Source organism: Hyla sarda, chromosome 1 (genome assembly GCF_029499605.1).
Source record: "Hyla sarda isolate aHylSar1 chromosome 1, aHylSar1.hap1, whole genome shotgun sequence".
Taxonomy (NCBI): domain Eukaryota; kingdom Metazoa; phylum Chordata; class Amphibia; order Anura; family Hylidae; genus Hyla; species Hyla sarda.
The window spans coordinates 181,647,744-181,666,592 of NC_079189.1; the positions used below are offsets into that span (position 1 = coordinate 181,647,744).

Genomic DNA, 18,849 nt, shown 5'->3' on the forward strand with positions numbered 1-18,849 from the left:
CTACTGCGCCCGCCGAACAATTTACATAGACATATGAGGTATGTGCTTACTCGAGAGAAATTGGGTTTCAAATACAAGTAAAAATTTTCTCCTTTTTACCCCTTTCAAAAATTCAAAAATTGGGTCTACAAGAAAATGCGAGTGTAAAAAATGAAGATTTTGAATTTTCTCCTTCACTTTGCTGCTATTCCTGTGAAACACCTAAAGGGTTAATACACTTACTGAATGTCATTTTGAATACTTTGGGGGGTGTAGTTTTTATAATGGGGTCTTTTATGGGGCATTTCTAATATGAAGGCCCTTCAAATCCACTTCAAACCTGAACTGGTCCATGAAAAATAGCGAGTTTGAAAATTTTGTGAAAAATGTCAAAATTGCTGCTGAACTTTGAAGCCCTCTGGTGTCTTCCAAAAGTAAAAACTCATAAATTTTATGATGCAAACATAAAGTAGACATATTGTATATGTGAACCCAAAAATGTTTTATTTTGAATATCCATTTTCCTTACAAGCAGAGAGCTTCAAAGTTAGAAAAATGCTAAATTTTCATTTTTTTCATCAAATTTGGTGATTTTTCACCAAGAAAGGATGCAAGTTACCATAAAATTTTACCACTAAGTTAAAGTAGAATATGTCACGAAAAAACAATCTCGGAATCAGAATGATAACTAAAAGCATTCCAGAGTTATTAATGTTTAAAGTGACAGTGGTCAGAATTGCAAAAAACGCTCCGGTCCTTAAGGTGAAAAAGGGCTCGGTCCTTAAGGGGTTAAAAGTCCCCTAAGGGACTAATAAAGTGTAGAAAAAATAATAATAAAAGTTTAAAAGACACACATTAACCCCTTCCATATTAAAAGTTCAAATCACCCCCTTTTCCTATATAAAAACCTGCAAACATAATAAAAAATAAACATATTTGGTATCCCTGCGTGCGGAATTGTACTAAATATTAAAATATAACATTATGTATCCCATACGGAAAATGACGTAAATGTAAAAAAAAAATACCAAACCACAGAATTGCAGTTTTTATAATATCACAGAAAAAAAAAGTTAAAAGCGATTAAAAAGTCAGATCAACACCAAAATGGTACCAATACAAAAAATAGATTATGGCGCAAAAAATTTGCCCTCATACAGCCTCGTGTGCAAAAAAAAATAAGCTACAGGGGTCAGAAAATGGCAATTAATCTTCTTAGATTAGTTAAACATGACGGAAACTATTCAAATCTGGTATTGCTGTAATCAGGCGACCTAAAGTATCAAAAAAAGAAAACTACCAAATTTGCTAAATTATCTTTTACTATTTCAGTTTCACTTCACCAATATTATTTTTTTACGGCAGGGATTCACCTCAAGCCCAAATCCAGCCTAGAAGCACTGATAGGGAAGGGAGAGAGATTGAGAAAGAGAGAGTGCAATTGTGAGTGTATTACAGCAGTGATTCGCCTCAAGCCCAAATCCAGCCTAGAGTCACTGATAGGGAAGGGAGAGAGATTGAGAGAGAAAGTGCAACTGAGGGTGTATTACACAGCGACTGTGTGCTGCAGCACTGGTGTGTACAACAACTGAAAAGCTAATAGTAGCCAGCCAGATAGGGTGAGCAGAGCACTAAAAGTGTATTGTCCTCTATTAAGTGTAACCTGTGCGTACATCTAAGGGGTGTAACATTTTGTTCCTGTAAAAGACTTAAGGGCCTAGATACTGTGAAAGGCCAGCCAAAAGTACACATCTGCTGGTGTTGTAGACAAATACTGTTTTAAGCTTACTGGAGCGAATTGTACTCCCCTCATAAGTGCATACCACATACGTACATCTAAGTGGTGTACTATTTTGTTCCTGTTAAAGTCTTAAGGGCCTACATACTGTGAACGGCCAACCAAAAGTACACACCTGCTGGTGTTGTAGATAAATACTGTTTTAAGCGTACTGGAGCACATTTTACTCCCCTCATAAGTGCATACCACATGCATACATCTTCGTGGTGTACCATTTTGTTCCTATTAAAGTCTTAAGGGCCTAATTACTGTGAAAGGCCAGCCAAAAGAACACACCTGCTGGTGTTGTAGACAAATACTGTTTTAAGTGTAGTGAAGTGTATTGTCCTCCCCTTATATACGCACTAAGTATGTCAGGCAGAGAAGTGCCAGGACGTGCACAGAGGAGTGGCAGAGGCCTAAATTCATCAGGCACAGGCAGAGGTTGCAGCAGACTAGGGGAGAGTGGCAGCAGGAGTCGCAGCGAGTGACCCAAGCTCATTCTGCCACTATATGGTCTACTCATACTTCCTCCCCCTCCAGGCTGTTTCATTCAGCCACTATATGGTCTCCTCATGCTGCCGCCAACTCCACGCTGTGTCATTCAGGCATTATTTGGTCTCCTCATGCTGCCGCCAACTCCAGCCTGTGTCATTCAGCCACTATATGGTCTCCTCATACTGATGTCACCTCCAGGCTCTGTCATTGTGCCGCTCTGCGTCAGTTATTTTAATAGCGGTGCCTCTTATCTGCATATTATACTAAAAAACAGTATTATTTTACTAACCAAGCACACATCCTATGCGTGTTACAACAAATCAAAGTGTTCTACACCCCTATTGAGGCTCTCTGTATTCCAGAAATAGCCATTTTTAATACAGATTCGCTGTGAATAAATTCGGACCAAACCAAATTTTATAGGAAAATAGAATTTTTCAAAAATTCGCTCATCTCTATTGGCGACAGGTACACTTTAAGGTGTGATACATAATGTAGCCTTTTCTGTATTGAAAACATAACTGCCCAAGGCTCCTGCTTATTACAAGGCGACTCCAGGGTGTACATATTTTGTATTCACATATGTATCCAAATTGTACCAGCCTGTTTCAATCCCAATATAAATTTGACATTTTTAAATGTTGAATTGTTGAATTATTCCATAATTTGTGTTTTTTTTTTTGTTTTTTTGCTTTTAGTTTCTTAGTTAGCTTCATGGTGGATGCTCGAGGAGGTTCTATGAGGGGTTGCAGGCATAATGGCTTAAGAATCATAATTCCTCCTCGGAAATGTACAGCCCCTACAAGAGTGACCTGTCGTTTGGTTAAGCGCCATCGTTTGGCTACTATGCCACCCATAGTGGAAGGAGAAGGTCTTGCCAGTCGGCTTATTGAAGTTGGACCTTCTGGAGCTCAGTTCCTTGGGTAAGTTTTAGAACATTTAATATATATATATATATATATATATATATATATATATATATATATATATGTGTGTGTGTTATCAACCTATGTTATTAAATGAGAAGCAGGGCAGGACCTGCTAACTGTATATATCTATCTTTCTCATCAGTTTTTAATAGATATTAGCACTTTATTTTTACTTAATTTAGCTAAAACAGGAAAAAACTTATTTCAAATTATAAGGTGCATAAACATTTTAAAACATTTTTTTTCTGCAAAAATAGAGTATCTGAGGCCTCATACACATGGCCATATGTGTGAGTTATAATAATGTAAATCATATAGATTTTTTTTTTTTATATATTTGTAAGAAATATGAGGGCAAAAAGAAGTTGCTCCGTCCCTTTGGATTTTCTAGGTACTTTGCCCTAGTAGAGAGCATGCTTGTAATAGGCTTTTGTATAGAACCACTATCTGGAGGCTCATACAAAACTGTATTGAATATGCTCATGACCCATTAAAGTCAGAAATTTCTCTGTTTTTTTATTTTACGACTACATTTTTCTAGGGCATAGCAATAGGGGTGCAAAGGTAGCAGCCTTTTTCCAGGCCCTGGTACCTTAGGGGGCCCTTTGTTCCCTCTATCACATAGGAAGATGCCAGTATTATCAATGGCACATACAAAGGTAGGGGGCTTGTTACAAATTTTGCATTGGGGCTTAGGAGCTTCAAATTATGCCTCTGAAAGTATACAGATTATAACAAGCTTAAAGTTAAAAAGAGTATTGTAACTTTTATGTTTAATTGGGATAAAGCAGGTGGTAAAAAGGAAAAAAAAAAAGCTATACCGTCCTTCCTCGCTCCTCCACCACTGCTGTTCTGATAGAGCCCTGGTCCTGCTGCACCAATGAGTGGCCACAGTGGTGTTGGCATTGGCAAATCTCTGTACAGTGTGACCAGGGCTCCATATGAGGCAGGGGAACAGGAAAGGTGAGCATAACTTTTTTCTTTTCATATTACCATCCGCATGAGCACAAATAAAGATAAAAGTTACTGAATTGAATATTTTAGAAAACATATATTGTAAGAATTTGTATTCTAATCCATTTGTGGTATGAAAGCTTTTTCCTATTTACTTGAACCCCTATTCTTATTAATGACATTTCAAGAACAAAAAACAAAAAAAGCAGATTTAAATTGATACCTACCCCTAAGTGAAACTCAATTGTTCTCTTACACTATCTGGCATGTGACACTATACAGAATACTTTTTTCCCTAATTCCCTTTTCACCTCTAAGATAAGCTGAAATTCCTCTTACCTATGTTCTTTCTCCCACTGCTGCTTTGGATGTACTCAGTAAACTTCACCTTCCTACTGCTCCTCCCCCTCTAAATGAGGGAGAAAGCTTGGTCAGCCGAATCCTTCAACTGGGACCTCCTGGGACCAAATTCCTTGGGTAGGATAGACTTAAGATCAAGTTGATGGATGCCGGCCTCGTCCCCGTTGTTCTTCAGTATTATTTCCTTTTTGTCAGTGACTTGCTCCCCTGGTTTTGTCAGTGTACTTTCATTTGGAAATTTCATTAGCAGTTGTGGTCTGATGAAGCATTTAATTTTTGTGTGTTTCTTGTTTTAGTGGTACTGTATGTGTCTTTCTCTCTTTTGTGTATTACTGTTTAGTGGTGTTTATTCTTTTGGTTGAGCATGTAATTTTTTTTGTAGTGACTGATTTGGAGTCAGAGGAACCTGGACCATAAATTTAGACAGCATGTTCATTGGCAATGATTTCAAAAGTAGTGTGCTCCAAAATTTTTGAACTACCAGATTTGATAAAATAAATCCAAATTCTAACCTGGTTGACTATCGTAAGTAATGATGGCACATGTCAACCTCACATGACCTTTATATTTCCAGTTCCCAATGCAATGAATTTGTTGCCTCCACCCTGTGTTGTGTGTGTGCTTGCTGGTAATAAAAATCCCAGGTTTCTTTGTCCCAGCAATAAATCACTTTTTTTCTCTAATCTCAATATGCTGTATTACTACTCAGGCCAGTGATTGTGGAGATCCCTCATTTTGCGGCACTGCGTGGAAAAGAGCGAGAGCTTGTCATACTGCGTAGTGAGACAGGTGACAACTGGAAAGAACACTTTTGTGATTTCACAGAGGATGAACTGAATGAGATACTTAATGGGATGGATGAAGGTATTATTCCTATTTAATTTTATATATCTGCTACAATGCTTGTTATCCATTAATATCATGGAAATTCAAAATAATTCACAGACTATTGACCTTACAAATGTTATTCTGGAAATTTTTTTTATTTTTTTTTATTACTATTGTGTTGGCTAGTCAAATAGTAAAAAAAAAGTTGAGTACTCTGCAGGATTAGATAAACTGACCTTTGCATTTGATCTTATGGATATCGCCTGATTTTACCTCTTGTCTTTTCTAATTATTTTTTTTTTTTAGTTCTTGACCCACCTGAAGAACTGGAAAGAAAACGCATTTGCCGTATTATCACTCGAGACTTCCCACAGTATTTTGCTGTGGTTTCTCGTGTGAAACAGGACAACAACTTGATCGGACCTGAGGGAGGAATCCTTAGCAGCACTGTGGTCCCTCAAGTACAAGCTGTCTTCCCAGAAGGTGCACTTACTAAGAGAATCCGTGTTGGTCTTCAGGTATGAACTTTAAGGGTTTTCCATGAGAAGTTACAGTATAAAAAGCTATTTGGCCATACACATACATGCTTCACACCAGATTAGGTGTATTCATCACAATGTAAGTTTCTCTAGATTGCATTCTTTTATGCTCAGTGCATAGTAACAGCACTTAGAAAGATTTGTTGGTCATCTTGTACCAACATTTTGTAGGGTATGTTCACTCAGAATCAATGACAATTGTATATATAGAATCGTATGACCTGCAGAAATAGCGTCAGACCAGTGTTTTTCCTTGTATTAAAATTACAGGCCCAGCCTATGCATCTAGAACTTGTAAAGAAGATACTAGGAAACAAAGCAACATTCAGTCCTATTGTAACACTGGAACCAAGAAGAAGGAAATTTCACAAGCCTATAACAATGACTATTCCGGTTCCAAAGGCCTCTAGTGAAGCAATGCTGAATGGATATGGTGGTGATACACCTACGCTACGGTTACTATGCAGTATAACTGGTTAGTATTCTGAAATGCAGTCCTAAAACCCCTTTATTCAACAGCCTGTTTTGACCTTAATGACCAAGGCACATATTTCAAAATCTGACATGCGTCCACTTATTTGGTAATAACTTTGGAATGCTTCTACTTATGAAAGTGATGCTGAGATACTTTTTTCATGACATATTGTATTTTACATTTGGGGTAAATTTTGATTGATATAATTTGCGTTTTTTTTTTAAATAATCCAAAATTCGGCAAACAAAAAGGAAAATGTGCCTTTTTTTATGAGGTGGTATACATAAAAAAATCTATTCTGCGGTTGTTTTTTATAAAAAAAAATTTAGGTAGTTCGTCATGCGGTATAAATGACGTTAACTTTACTCTGCAGGTTGATACGATTATGGCGATACCAAATTTCTATACTATACTTTTATATTTTAGTCCATTTATAGCATGAAAACTATTTTTGTAAAAAAAATCATGTTGGTAAGTCGCCGTATTCTGTAAGCCATAACTTTTTTTATTTTTTCACTGACGCAATTGTGTTAGGACTCTATTTTTTGCGGGACATTTTGAAGTTTTTGTCACTTTTTTTTTTTTTTTTTCACTTTTTTTCACATTTTACTTTTTTTAACTTTTTTAACTATTATACACATAATTCAATGGAGTACTCATCTGATCACTAGGGACTAATCAGTAAGGACCATGCAACCATGGGCGCTCTACTTTCACTTTGCAGAGTGCCCATCGGTGACTCCCTCCCTCTGTTACCCTAATAGACGCTGCAGTCACAGTGACCACAGCATCTACAGGGTTAACTCAGGATCGGAGCACAGCTCCGATCCTGAGTGCTGCGGGTGGCCTCCCCCGACGGGCCACCCTCACCACCGATCGCTTCACTGTGTAAAGCGGAGGAGGAAGGAGGAGACCCCCGCCTGATCCCTGCTATTGGTCCGTCTGTACTGACAGACCAATAGCAGTGATCTCAGGCTGGGGACTGCTACGATTGGTCCCTGGCTGGCTTCAGGGAGTCTCGGCTGTGCAGCACAGCCGATCTCAATAAACTGTCACAGCGCGGCGGCGGCGCTGTGACAGTTTATTTCCATCAGGTACATGTACCTGATGTTGCAGGAAGTCACCGCTAATCACTAGGTACATGTACCTGATTTTGTGTAAACGAGTTGATACTATATTAGGCTCCCACATCATAAAAAAAATACAAATGTAAAATAGGAATAAAAACTCTGTGTGCACTGGCCACTTTTCCATAGACATTCATAGAGCACATTATTACATATAAAAGGTTGTTTTTTTTAAATCTATTTTACAGGAATATCTTCATAATTTTATAGTTTGTGACCCAGCCTTACACTGTATAGATGTACAACTGACAATACACGACCTCTACTATTTTGTTAGTAAATAATAACATTGTCCTTTAAAACATTTTTTTATGGTAGATGGCCAGAACCACTTATGCCAACTGAAACTGCTGAACAAAACCTCCCCACAAATTTAACAAATGTTAAATATTTAAAATAACTAATATTTAAGGAGTCAGTGCCCTGGCTCTCTGCATGAATGCAGTGTGTCAACCAAGGTACAAAGCTGTGGCCGACGTGCCCCTCCTTGTATCTCAATGGGAGAGACGGAGATCGAATGCTGTATCTAAGTTTTTTTTATATATACAGGACTACTCCTTTTAAGCAATTCCAATCCTTTATTGCATAAAATTATATTGTTTTAGTTTCATCATGAATACAATGTATATTAAATTATTCATATTAATTGTGTGCTTTCCTTTAGGTGGTACAACCCCTGCACAATGGGAAGACATCACTGGGACAACACCACTTACATTCGTTAATGAATGTGTCTCCTTTACTACTAATGTATCTGCCAGGTAAAACTCCTTAGAAGTTAGGATATCTGTAATATGTTAAAGATTCAGGGACTTGTTATGGTTTTCACTAGAACCCAAAAGAGTTTGGATATTTTGGAGTTGCTCTTTATCACCGTCCCAAAATATTTTTGTCTTTTGTCAGTCAGCTAAAGGACAAAAATCTCAGAGATTTACATGCCTTTCAAACCCTTATGTTTAAACTTTAAAACAACTTCACTTTAGAAGGATTTGAGGAACTGTGCTTGAATTTACATTTCCCCTACACACTTCCTTGGCAGCCAACCTTTCCTTTCCCATAGAATGCCCTCATCTATACCCTTCTTTAGCTAAGGATAGCCATATAATGTAATGGTCACTCGAAATGGCTGGTTTTGGCCATTTCAGCTTATGATCATTTGTAAATTGTATGCGATTGCTGAAGAATTAAATCTGCAGAAAGTGTGATTGGCCATGCTGAATTGCTGAATTTTCCTGGCCTTGGGCCACTAAATAAAACTGTGTATGTTTTGTTTTTGAAGCACTTTTGACTTTGCATTTTTTTTTTTTAAAGCAATGTTGATTTTGCTAAATTATTGAAAATAATCAAAATTACAACGAAATGGTTGAAGAACAAAAACCCTGCAAACATCCCTTAATAGTGTTGTAAAAGCTTTTCTTACAATGTGAGAAATGGTGTTGTTGAGTAATTTTGCTAGTCTGGGTGGACTTACAAGTTATTTATCACACATTGTGAAACTATATGATAATTTATGCACATGTGCACCAAGAAACCTGCACCAAAAATTACTTGAAAAATGACATACAAAACAACTCAATGATAAATCTTCCCCTCTGTGTTCAAAAATTCAACAACATCAACCCAGTGATCTGCCATGTTGCTGGAATGATGGTTTGTAGAAATGATCCCATAGGACAGCCTTAGACTACACATCTGTTCTTATATCTCTACTATAAAGCTTTTTTACTCTTTTTTTGAGTATACCTTCCAGTGGTCAAGCCTAAAGTCTTTACTAAATTTACTATACGATATACGGACTCTTTTCTGAAATACAAACTTGATTGGTACCCCTTATGTGTTTCCTTCCTATTAGTTTGTTACTTTTCTTTATCTAATACATTAATTAAGAGACAACTGGCTGGTAATGACAGCAACTCCAACCCCCAGTAGCTCTTTACTCTCTAGAAGAAAAGTATGTTCTTTTAAGAGACAGGTTTTGCTCTACTTTTTGAATAAAACTTTCCAAAATGTCCGAAATACAAAAGAATCAAAGTGTCACTCACCAGGTCTTATTCTTCATCTTAACTTTAATTGATATAAGGTGCAGGTGTATATTCAGTGTCTTGCCACTACTGGCTTGGGCACCAGTGTTTTTAGTCAAGCTGAACACAATGGCACCCACTCCGGGAGTGGCAAGATGCTGAATGTATACCTGCATCTTATATCAAATAAAGTTTGTGTTCCTGTCATTAACAAAAACTTTTGATATAATGTAGGTAATACTATTTTATATAGAGTTCCATTGCAAAAGTATTCACCACCCCCCTCCTGACTTTTTCCGTATTTTGGTGCCTCACATAGATTGTTTGAGGATTTAGATCATTTAATTTACAGAACATACCCACACCTTTGAAGATGTTTTTTTAATTTTATTTATTTATTTATTTGTGAAGCAAACAACAAATAGGACAAAATAACAGAAAAAGGTCAATGTGCATAATATTCACCCCCCCCCCCCTAAAGTCAATACTTTGTAGAGCCACCTTTTGCGGCAATCACAACTCCAAGTCGTTTTGGATAAGTCTCTATGAGCTTGCCACATCTTACCACTGGGATTTTTGCCCATTCCTCCTCCAGCTCCTTCAAGTTGGATGTTTTGCGCTTGTGAACAGCAATCTTTAAGTCTAACCACAGATTTTTGATTGGATTGAGATCTGGGCTTTGACTAGACCATTCGAAACACATTTAACATTAATTCCCCTTAAACCACTCAAGTGTTGCTTTAGCAGTGTGTTTGGGGTCATTGCCCTGCTGGAAGGTGAACCTCTGCCTAGCCTCAAATCATCCACAGAGTGGTACATGTTTTGCTCAAGAATATCCCTGTATTTAGCACCATCCATCTTTCCCTCAACTCTGACCAGTTTCCCAGTCCTGGCTGCTGAAAAACATCCCCACAGCATAATGCTGCCACCACCAAGTTTCACTGTGGATGGTGTTCTTTGGGTGATGCGATGTGTTGGGTTTACGCAAGACATAGCGTTTTCTTTGATGGCTGAAAAGTTCAATTTTAGTCTCATGAGACCAGAGAACCTTCCTCCATACATTTTGGGAGTCTCCCACATGCCTTTTTGCAAACTCACAACATGCCTTTTTGTTTTTAGCTGAAAGTAATGGCTTTCTTCTGGCCACTTTGCCATAATGCCCAACTATATGACGTGTACGGCTTACTGTCATTCTATGTACAGATACTTCAGTCTTTGCTGTGGAACTCTGCAGCTTCTTCAGAGTTACCTTAGGTCTCTGTGCTGCCTGTCCCTGAATAATGCTCCGTGCTCGGTCCATGAGTTTTGGTGGGTGGCCGGCTCTTGGCAGGTTTGGTGTTGTGCCATGTTCTTTTCATTTGGTTATGATAGATTTGATGGAGCTCCGGGGATCATCAAAGATTTGGATATTTTTTATAACCTAACCCTGACTTGTACTTCTCAACAACATTGTCCCTTACTTGTTTGGAGAGTTCCTTGGATCTTCATGGCAGTGTTTGGTTACTGATGCCTCTTGCTTAGGTGTTGCAGCCTCTGGGGCCTTTCAAAAAAGGAGTTTACATGTAATGGCAGATCATGTCACAATTAGATTGCACTCAGGTGGACACCATTTCACTAATTATGTGACTTCTGAAGGTAATTGGTTGCACCAGAGCTATTTATGGGCTTCCTAACATAGGGGATGAATACATACGCACATGCCAATTTTTTGTTTTCTATTTCTAAATAATAGTTTTATTTATATATTTTCTCATTTCACTTCACCAGCTTAGACCGTTGTGTTCTGATCATCCATCACATAAAATTCAGATTAACAAAACATTGAACTTAAGGCTGTAATGTACCAAAATAGGCACTGTATATTTGTTATATACAATGATTTAAAAAATTGTATATTTTCAGGTGAAACAATTCTGTCCCTGCATCTATTGTCTGAGTGCCTCTATGAGGAATCCAAATACAGGAAGTGAGGGCAGGAAAAGCAGTGCTCTGTGCAGGCTCCTGGCTTGTCAATCTTCCTGCTGTGTGAGCCATAAGTGTCCTCAGTGCACAGAGCCCTGCTTGTCCTCACTGCACAGATCCCTGCATGTCCTCAGTGCACAGAGCCCTGCTTGTCCTCAGTGCACAGAGCCCTGCTTGTACTCAGTGCACAGAGCCCTGCTTGTACTCAGTGCACAGAGCCCTGCTTGTCCTCAGTGCACATAGCTTTGCTTGTCCTCAGTGCACAGAGCCCTGCTTGTCCTCAGTATACATAGCCCTGCTTGTCCTCAGTGTACAGAGCCCTGCTTGTCCTCAGTGTACAGAGCCCTGCTTGTCCTCAGTGTACAGAGCCCTGCTTGTCCTCAGTGCACAGACCCATGCTTGTCCTCAGTGCACAGGGCCCTGCTTGTCCTCACTGCACAGAACCCTGCTTGTCCTCACTGCACAGAGCTCTGCTTGTCCTCAGTGCACAGAGCCCTGCTTGTCCTCAGTGTACAGAGCCCTGCTTGTCCTCAGTGTACAGAGCCCTGCTTGTCCTCAGTGTACAGAGCCCTGCTTGTCCTCAGTATACAGAGCCCTGCTTGTCCTCAGCGTACAGAGCCCTGATTGTCCTCAGTGTACAGAGCCCTGCTTGTCCTCAGTGATCAGAGCCCTGCTTGTCCTCAGTGTATAGAGCCTTGCTTGTCCTCACTGCACAGAGCCCTGCTTGTTCTCAGTGTACAGAGCCCTGCTTGTCCTCAGTGTACAGAGCCTTGCTTGTCCTCAGTGCACAGAGCCCTGCTTGTCCTCAGTGTACAAAGCCCTGCTTGTCCTCAGTGTACAGAGCCCTGCTTGTCCTCAGTGTACAGAGCCCTGCTTGTCCTCAGTGTACAGAGCCCTGCTTGTCCTCAGTGTACAGAGCCCTGCTTGTCCTCAGTGTACAGAGCCCTGCTTGTCCTCAGTGTACAGAGCCCTGCTTGTCCTCAGTATGCAGAGCCCTGCTTGTCCTCAGTGTACAGAGCCCTGCTTGTCCTCAGTTTACAGAGCCCTGCTTGTCCTCAGTGCACAGAGCCCTGCTTGTTCTCAGTGTATAGAGCCTTGCTTGTCCTCACTGCACAGAGCCCTGCTTGTTCTCAGTGTACAGAGCCCTGCTTGTCCTCAGTGTACAGAGCCTTGCTTGTCCTCAGTGCACAGAGCCCTGCTTGTCCTCAGTGTACAGAGCCCTGCTGTTCCACCCTCAGTGTTCCACCCTCAGTGTACAGAGCCCTGCTGTTACTGTATTTGGACTCCTCACAGAGACACAGTCAATAGCTGTAGGGACAAAAATACACATTTTTTTTACCAATGTGTATTACAAATATACATATAATGTTATTGACTGCATTATATAAAATGTTTTTGTTAAGGACAGGTACACTTTAAGATGAAGAAAGAGACCTGGTGAGAGCCACTTTGATTCTTTTGTATTTTGGACTTTTCTATATCTACGACAGATATTACAGCTCTGTATTTAAGTTCATTTTATTTTTGGGCATGATCCAAATTACTGAAATCTTTTTATTTTGCAGGTTTTGGTTAATAGACTGTCGACAAATTCAAGAGTCTGTTACTTTTGCCAGCCAAGTATATAGAGAAATTATCTGTGTACCTTATATGGCCAAATTTGTTGTTTTTGCCAAATCCCATGACCCTATTGAAGCACGTCTTAGATGTTTCTGTATGACTGATGACAAAGTAGACAAGACACTGGAGCAGCAAGAAAACTTTGCAGAAGTTGCTAGAAGTAGAGATGTAGAGGTAAATATTTCTTCTTTAACCCCCTTAAGGATCTATTCACACGTACAGTATCCGGCGCATATAAGATTTGAAGCTGTGTTCAGTCATGTAGTTTACTATGAACTTTGCAGTAAAAAATTTGCAGCTTCAAATCCTGTGCATCAAATATGCTCAGCAAACTGTACTGTACACACTAAGAACACTGTTATATGTAATTTTTGAGTTTTCATTTTTTCCATAACGCTTTTAATTTTATTCCGATCTTGACATATGAGAGCTTGTTTTATGTGGGACCAATTATACTTTGCAATTACATCATTTGTTTTATCACAAAATCTATGGTGAAGACATAAAATAATAATTTGTGGGTCACAATCAGAAAAAAAACACAATTTAGCTTTTTTTTTTATTTATTTAAAAAATGTTTTGCTTAAATGGGCACTGTTAGATACAAAAACTTTTTATATGTTGTACATCTTGGCAAAACATTAACCTTTCTAATATTTTATTTTATTTCCTTTTTATAGAAATCATGTCTTATAAAATCATGTCTTTGTCCAAGCTGAAGCACAGGCATGGACAAAGTTCAGTAAATGAGAGTGGACTAGCACTCCTCTGTCTGATAGGACAGGAGAGAGCACAGAGGAGTCCTATCAGTCAGGTGAAAGCACAGAGGAGTGCTATCAGACAGGAGAGAGCACAGAGGAGTCCTATCAGTCAGAAGAGAGCACAGAGGAGTACTAACAGACAGTAGAGAGCACACAGGAGTGCTATCAGACAGGAGAGAACACAGAGGAGTCCTATCAGACAGGAAAGCACAGGGGAGTACTATGAGACAGAAGAGAGCAGAGAGGAGTGCTATTATACAGGAAAGAGCACAGAAGAGTACTGTCAGACAGGAGAGAGCACAGAGGAATCCTATAAGACAGGAGAGAGCACAGAGGAGTCATATGAGACAGGAGAGAGCACAGAGGAGTGCTATCAGACAGGAGAGAGCATAGTTGAGTACTATCAGACAGGATAGAACACAGAGGAGTACTGTCAGACAGGAGAGAGCACAGAGGAATCCTATCAGACAGGAGAGAGCAGAGAGAAGTACTATCAGACAGGAGAGAGCATAGAGGAGTGCTATCAGACAGGAGAGAGCACAGATGAGTACTATCAGACAGGAGAGAGCACAGAGGAGTCCTATCAGACAGGAGAGAGTACAGAGGAGTGCTATTAGACAGGAAAGCACAGAAGAATCCTATCAGAGAGGAGAGAGCAGAGAGAAGTACTATCAAACAGGAGAGAGCATAGAGGAGTGCTATCAGACAGGAGAGAGCACAGAGGAGTACTATCAGACAGAAGAGAGCACAGAGGAGTCCTATCAGACAGGAGAGAACACAGAGGAGTTCTGTCAGACAGAAGAGAGCACAGAAGAGTACTATCAGACAGGAGAGAGCACAGAGGAGTACTGTCAGACAGGAGAGAGCACAGAGGAATCCTATCAGACAGGAGAGAGCAGAGAGAAGTACTATCAGACAGGAGAGAGCATAGAGGAGTGCTATCAGACAGGAGAGAGCACAGATGAGTACTATCAGACAGGAGAGAGCACAGAGGAGTCCTATCAGACAGGAGAGAGTACAGAGGAGTGCTATCAGACAGGAAAGCACAGAAGAATCCTATCAGAGAGGAGAGAGCAGAGAGAAGTACTATCAAACAGGAGAGAGCATAGAGGAGTGCTATCAGACAGGAGAGAGCACAGAGGAGTACTGTCAGACAGGAGAGAGCACAGAGGAATCCTATCAGACAGGAGAGAACACAGAGGAGTTCTATCAGACAGAAGAGAGCACAGAAGAGTACTATCAGACAGGAGAGAGCACAGAGGAGTACTGTCAGACAGGAGAGAGCACAGAGGAATCCTATCAGACAGGAGAGAGCAGAGAGGAGTTCTATCAGACAGAAAAGAGCACAGAGGAGTACTATCAGACAGGAGAGAGCATAGAGGAGTGCTATCAGACAGGAGAGAGCACAGATGAGTACTATCAGACAGGAGAGAGCACAGAGGAGTCCTATCAGACAGGAGAGAGCACAGAGGAGTTCTATCAGACAGGAGAGAGCATGGAGGAGTGCTATCAAGCAGGAGAGAGCATAGATTAGTACTATCAGACAGGAGAGAGCACAGAGGTAGCAGTGCCAACTGTGTGTTTTCCACATTGAATGATTTCCAAATACGTTTATGTTTTGTTTACATTACTTTATTTGGAAAATGGAAAGAGGGGGGGGGGGGCATAGGGGTGGGGCTTATTCACATTTATTAACACATCATTTATTATTTTATTCACTTTTTTTTGCCCCAATAGGGGACAATCTTTTGATTGAAAACGCTGTTTAATACTGTGCTATAGAACAGAATTGATCCATGTTACCGGGGCTCTTCTTGTACAACCTGGCTAAGGCAGCCTGTGCAAGAAGAGGATGAGAAGAGTGGCATGGAGATAAGCTGGAGACCTCTGACTGCCATTTGAGCCCCCTTGAGCTAATGGCAGATGTATTTTACACTTCTAGATCCCACAATCAAAGACACTGGACACTGTGTGATGACCAATGTCTGCCATTAGCGATAAGTCCTATCTGCTGTTAGCAGCTATTACTCCCCAACTTTGAAGCAAATTCTGCTCTTGAGCTCGCTATAAAGTTCTGTGGCAGGCACAGGACATAAATGGGTTAAGACATTGTCTGTTCTAGAAATAATATACCCTTGTTTGGCAAGTAGTTTGTAATTCTAGTTTTTACTTTTTGCCAACTAAGGAATGTTGTTGACAAATAGAACTACAATAGCCACAATTCTCACAATACAATGTTTTACTTAATATGTACAAGCTGAGTACCTGGCGCTGCTCAGTTTTTCCTACCTTATACTTGTGAGGGAGGAAAAGCAACAAAGGAGGAAGCTTTTGTCCTCATATCCCATCCCTAAATCCTTACCCCATATCCCCTCCTCATATCCTGACCCCATATCCTGTCCCCATATCCCGTCCCCATATCCTGTCCCTATATCCCGTCCCTATATCCCGACCCCATTTCCCGTCCTCATATCCCGACCTCATATCCTGTCCTCATATCCTGTCCTCATATCCCGTCCTCATATCCCATCCTCATATCCCGACCTCATATCCCAACCTCATATCCCGACCCCATAGCTAATCCTCATTTCTAATCCTCATATCCAGTCCTCAGGTGGGGCTGCGTTGTAAACTGAAAATAAAAAGGGTGTGGCTTAAAAGGTGGGCGTGTCTATGTGAGATGGGACATGGCATTCAGGGAGGGTGTGGCTTGCCAGCTGGACTGACACATTCATCAGGAGAAGCAGGGCGGAGCTTGTGGAGTAAGGTACCAGAAGTCCTATATACTTGCATGGGGCTTGAAACAAAAACCCCATCCTTCTCATATGGGGGCAGGTTAGGGGTTAATTTAACTATTATATATCTTTATTTGACATATAAGTGACATGTGACCAAGTATTATCAAAGTATCTCCAGCTGTTTGGAAGTTATGCAGTAACATATATTTCCCATAGACTTGTATGGAACTTTAAATAAAAACCCCATCTCTTGCAAATGGGGGTGGGTAAGGGTTAAATTATCTATCCTATGTTTGTTGTTGACATATAAGTAAGATATGTGCCAAGTTTCATGTCAATATCTTTAGCCGTGTGGAAGTGATGCTGGAACATACACACATTGAGTTTTATATATATATATATATATATATATATATATATATATATATAGACTAGCTGAGTACCCGGCGTTGCCCGGTTTTTCCTTCCTAATCCTTGTTGGGAGGAAAATCATCAAAGGAGGAAGCTTTTGACTTCATATCCCGTCCTTATATATTGGTAGAAGACAGAAGAAAGAAAAAACAACGGGGCGCACTCTCGTATGCTGTTGTGGGAAAAAGGGGGGGGGGAGGGGGGGAGGACCCACCACCTCACCTAATGTGCTGTACCGACCTGCTGAGGGGATGCAACAGTGTAAGCCCAACACTGTTTGGAAGTGTGGGTAGAGATTAGTGGATGCAGTGTGCAGCTCTATCTCCCCTATCCGTGTCCCTTAGGGTACGGAATGATAGACGAAGAATGGGTAGATAAAGATGGGGAATTATGTAGAGTGCTCCTGCTGTCAAAAGACGGACTCAAATCTCCACAGTTGCACAGGACAATTTATTGAAATGTTTTTAAAGGACAGCGCATTTCGGCGCTCACATGCACCTTCATCAGGTCCACAAGAGGATACTAAAATGATCATAAAATAAATAAACAAAAACATGCATGTCACATATTGTTAAAATTCTAATTAAAATAATTTAGTATACAAACTTAAAAAATAAATTTTTTCTGCCAAGTTTAAAATATGAAGAGAATAGTCCATATCTCGAGGTGGCAGTAAAGTACATATTGATGATGTAATAGAAAGTGAATAAAGAAAGTGCCCAAATATAGAGATAAAAATCAAGTCCAGTTATAGAGGGAAAGATCAGGCAGTCCCCATGTCATAGTCTCCATTTGTACATCAGGTTACATAGTCCCCATGTCATAGTCTCCATTTGTACATCAGGTTACATAGTCCCCATACAGATTAGGGCAAGAGAAAACTGTGCAAGTCTCAATTATGTGCCATCCTTTCACATAGACAGATAACCAGTAAAATAAGTCCGCAGGTATGGGAGGAAAAGAGTGGATAAACACAGGAGGAAAAAATAGGATAAACATGGAAATCATCAGAAATGCAAGGCAGTTTCCCAAGCAGTAGTAACATGAGGACATCAGGGTTAGTATAAAAGAGACAGGCGGGATCAGCATCATATAGGAAGGGGTGCTATTAAGCGTACCAGACAACAATTGCTACACCAGAGAAGAAAAAGAAATACGCAATATAATGCACACCCACAGTTGCTATAATCCAAAAAATGTTATCTTTATTGCACATAAGTATTACAAAACGCAGACAATACAATTAAAATCAATTAAAAAAAGGCCCAAGTGGCCACTGTACATACAAGGGGGGGACCCCCTTAAAAAAAGTGGGGAACCCCACCCAGGGCACCTGCCTCCACAAATAAACAGGTTGTTAGCCTATCATGTAACAAGAATGTTAAGTCAATACAGTCCTATCCCCACAACACTGATAATATGTATACAACCTGGGTGTCCTTCATAAATAGCACAGGGGACTAGCAGTGGAGGATAATAGATGGAGGAGTAGTACGGCAGGTGCCCCCCTAGAAACCCAATAAATAAAGATAACATTTTTTGGATTATAGCAACTGTGGGTGTGTATTATATTGCGTATTTCTTTTTCTTCTCTGGTGTGACATCAGGGTTAGGGCATTAGGTAGAGAGAAATAAGTACGCACACTCCGGGACAGATCCCGGACATGAGCATTGCGAAACTTTCAGTGCCGCGTGTAGCGGTGAACAGACTGTGCCATCATAAAAGGCGGGAGAGGTGTGTCGCAGCGCTATGGAGCCCCAAGCGGAGGAGGCAGGTCAGTGCATCGAGAGAGTGTATCTCGGTGCAAGGAGCATGAGGAACAGAAATAAATGAGATTTAAAAAAAAAAAAACAACACACTGTTGTGAAT

At 40.2% G+C, this 18,849-nt stretch overlaps 1 protein-coding gene across 31 annotated transcripts in view; it reads left to right on the top strand.

The window, feature by feature from the left end:
- ANK2 (ankyrin 2) overlaps positions 1-18,849 on the top strand; it is a 634,142-nt gene that overhangs the window by 525,134 nt on the left and 90,159 nt on the right. For 16 of the 31 annotated variants that reach the window (XM_056565107.1, XM_056565143.1, XM_056565099.1 and 13 more), the window contains 7 exons: positions 2,953-3,177; positions 4,516-4,614; positions 5,207-5,361; positions 5,632-5,843; positions 6,135-6,339; positions 8,131-8,227; positions 13,015-13,243. In XM_056565107.1, the coding sequence (XP_056421082.1) occupies positions 2,953-3,177; positions 4,516-4,614; positions 5,207-5,361; positions 5,632-5,843; positions 6,135-6,339; positions 8,131-8,227; positions 13,015-13,243 (1,222 nt within the window). The remainder of the gene's footprint in view (positions 1-2,952; positions 3,178-4,515; positions 4,615-5,206; positions 5,362-5,631; positions 5,844-6,134; positions 6,340-8,130; positions 8,228-13,014; positions 13,244-18,849) is intronic. The other 15 variants (XM_056565155.1, XM_056565164.1, XM_056565172.1 and 12 more) reach the window with 1 other exon arrangement.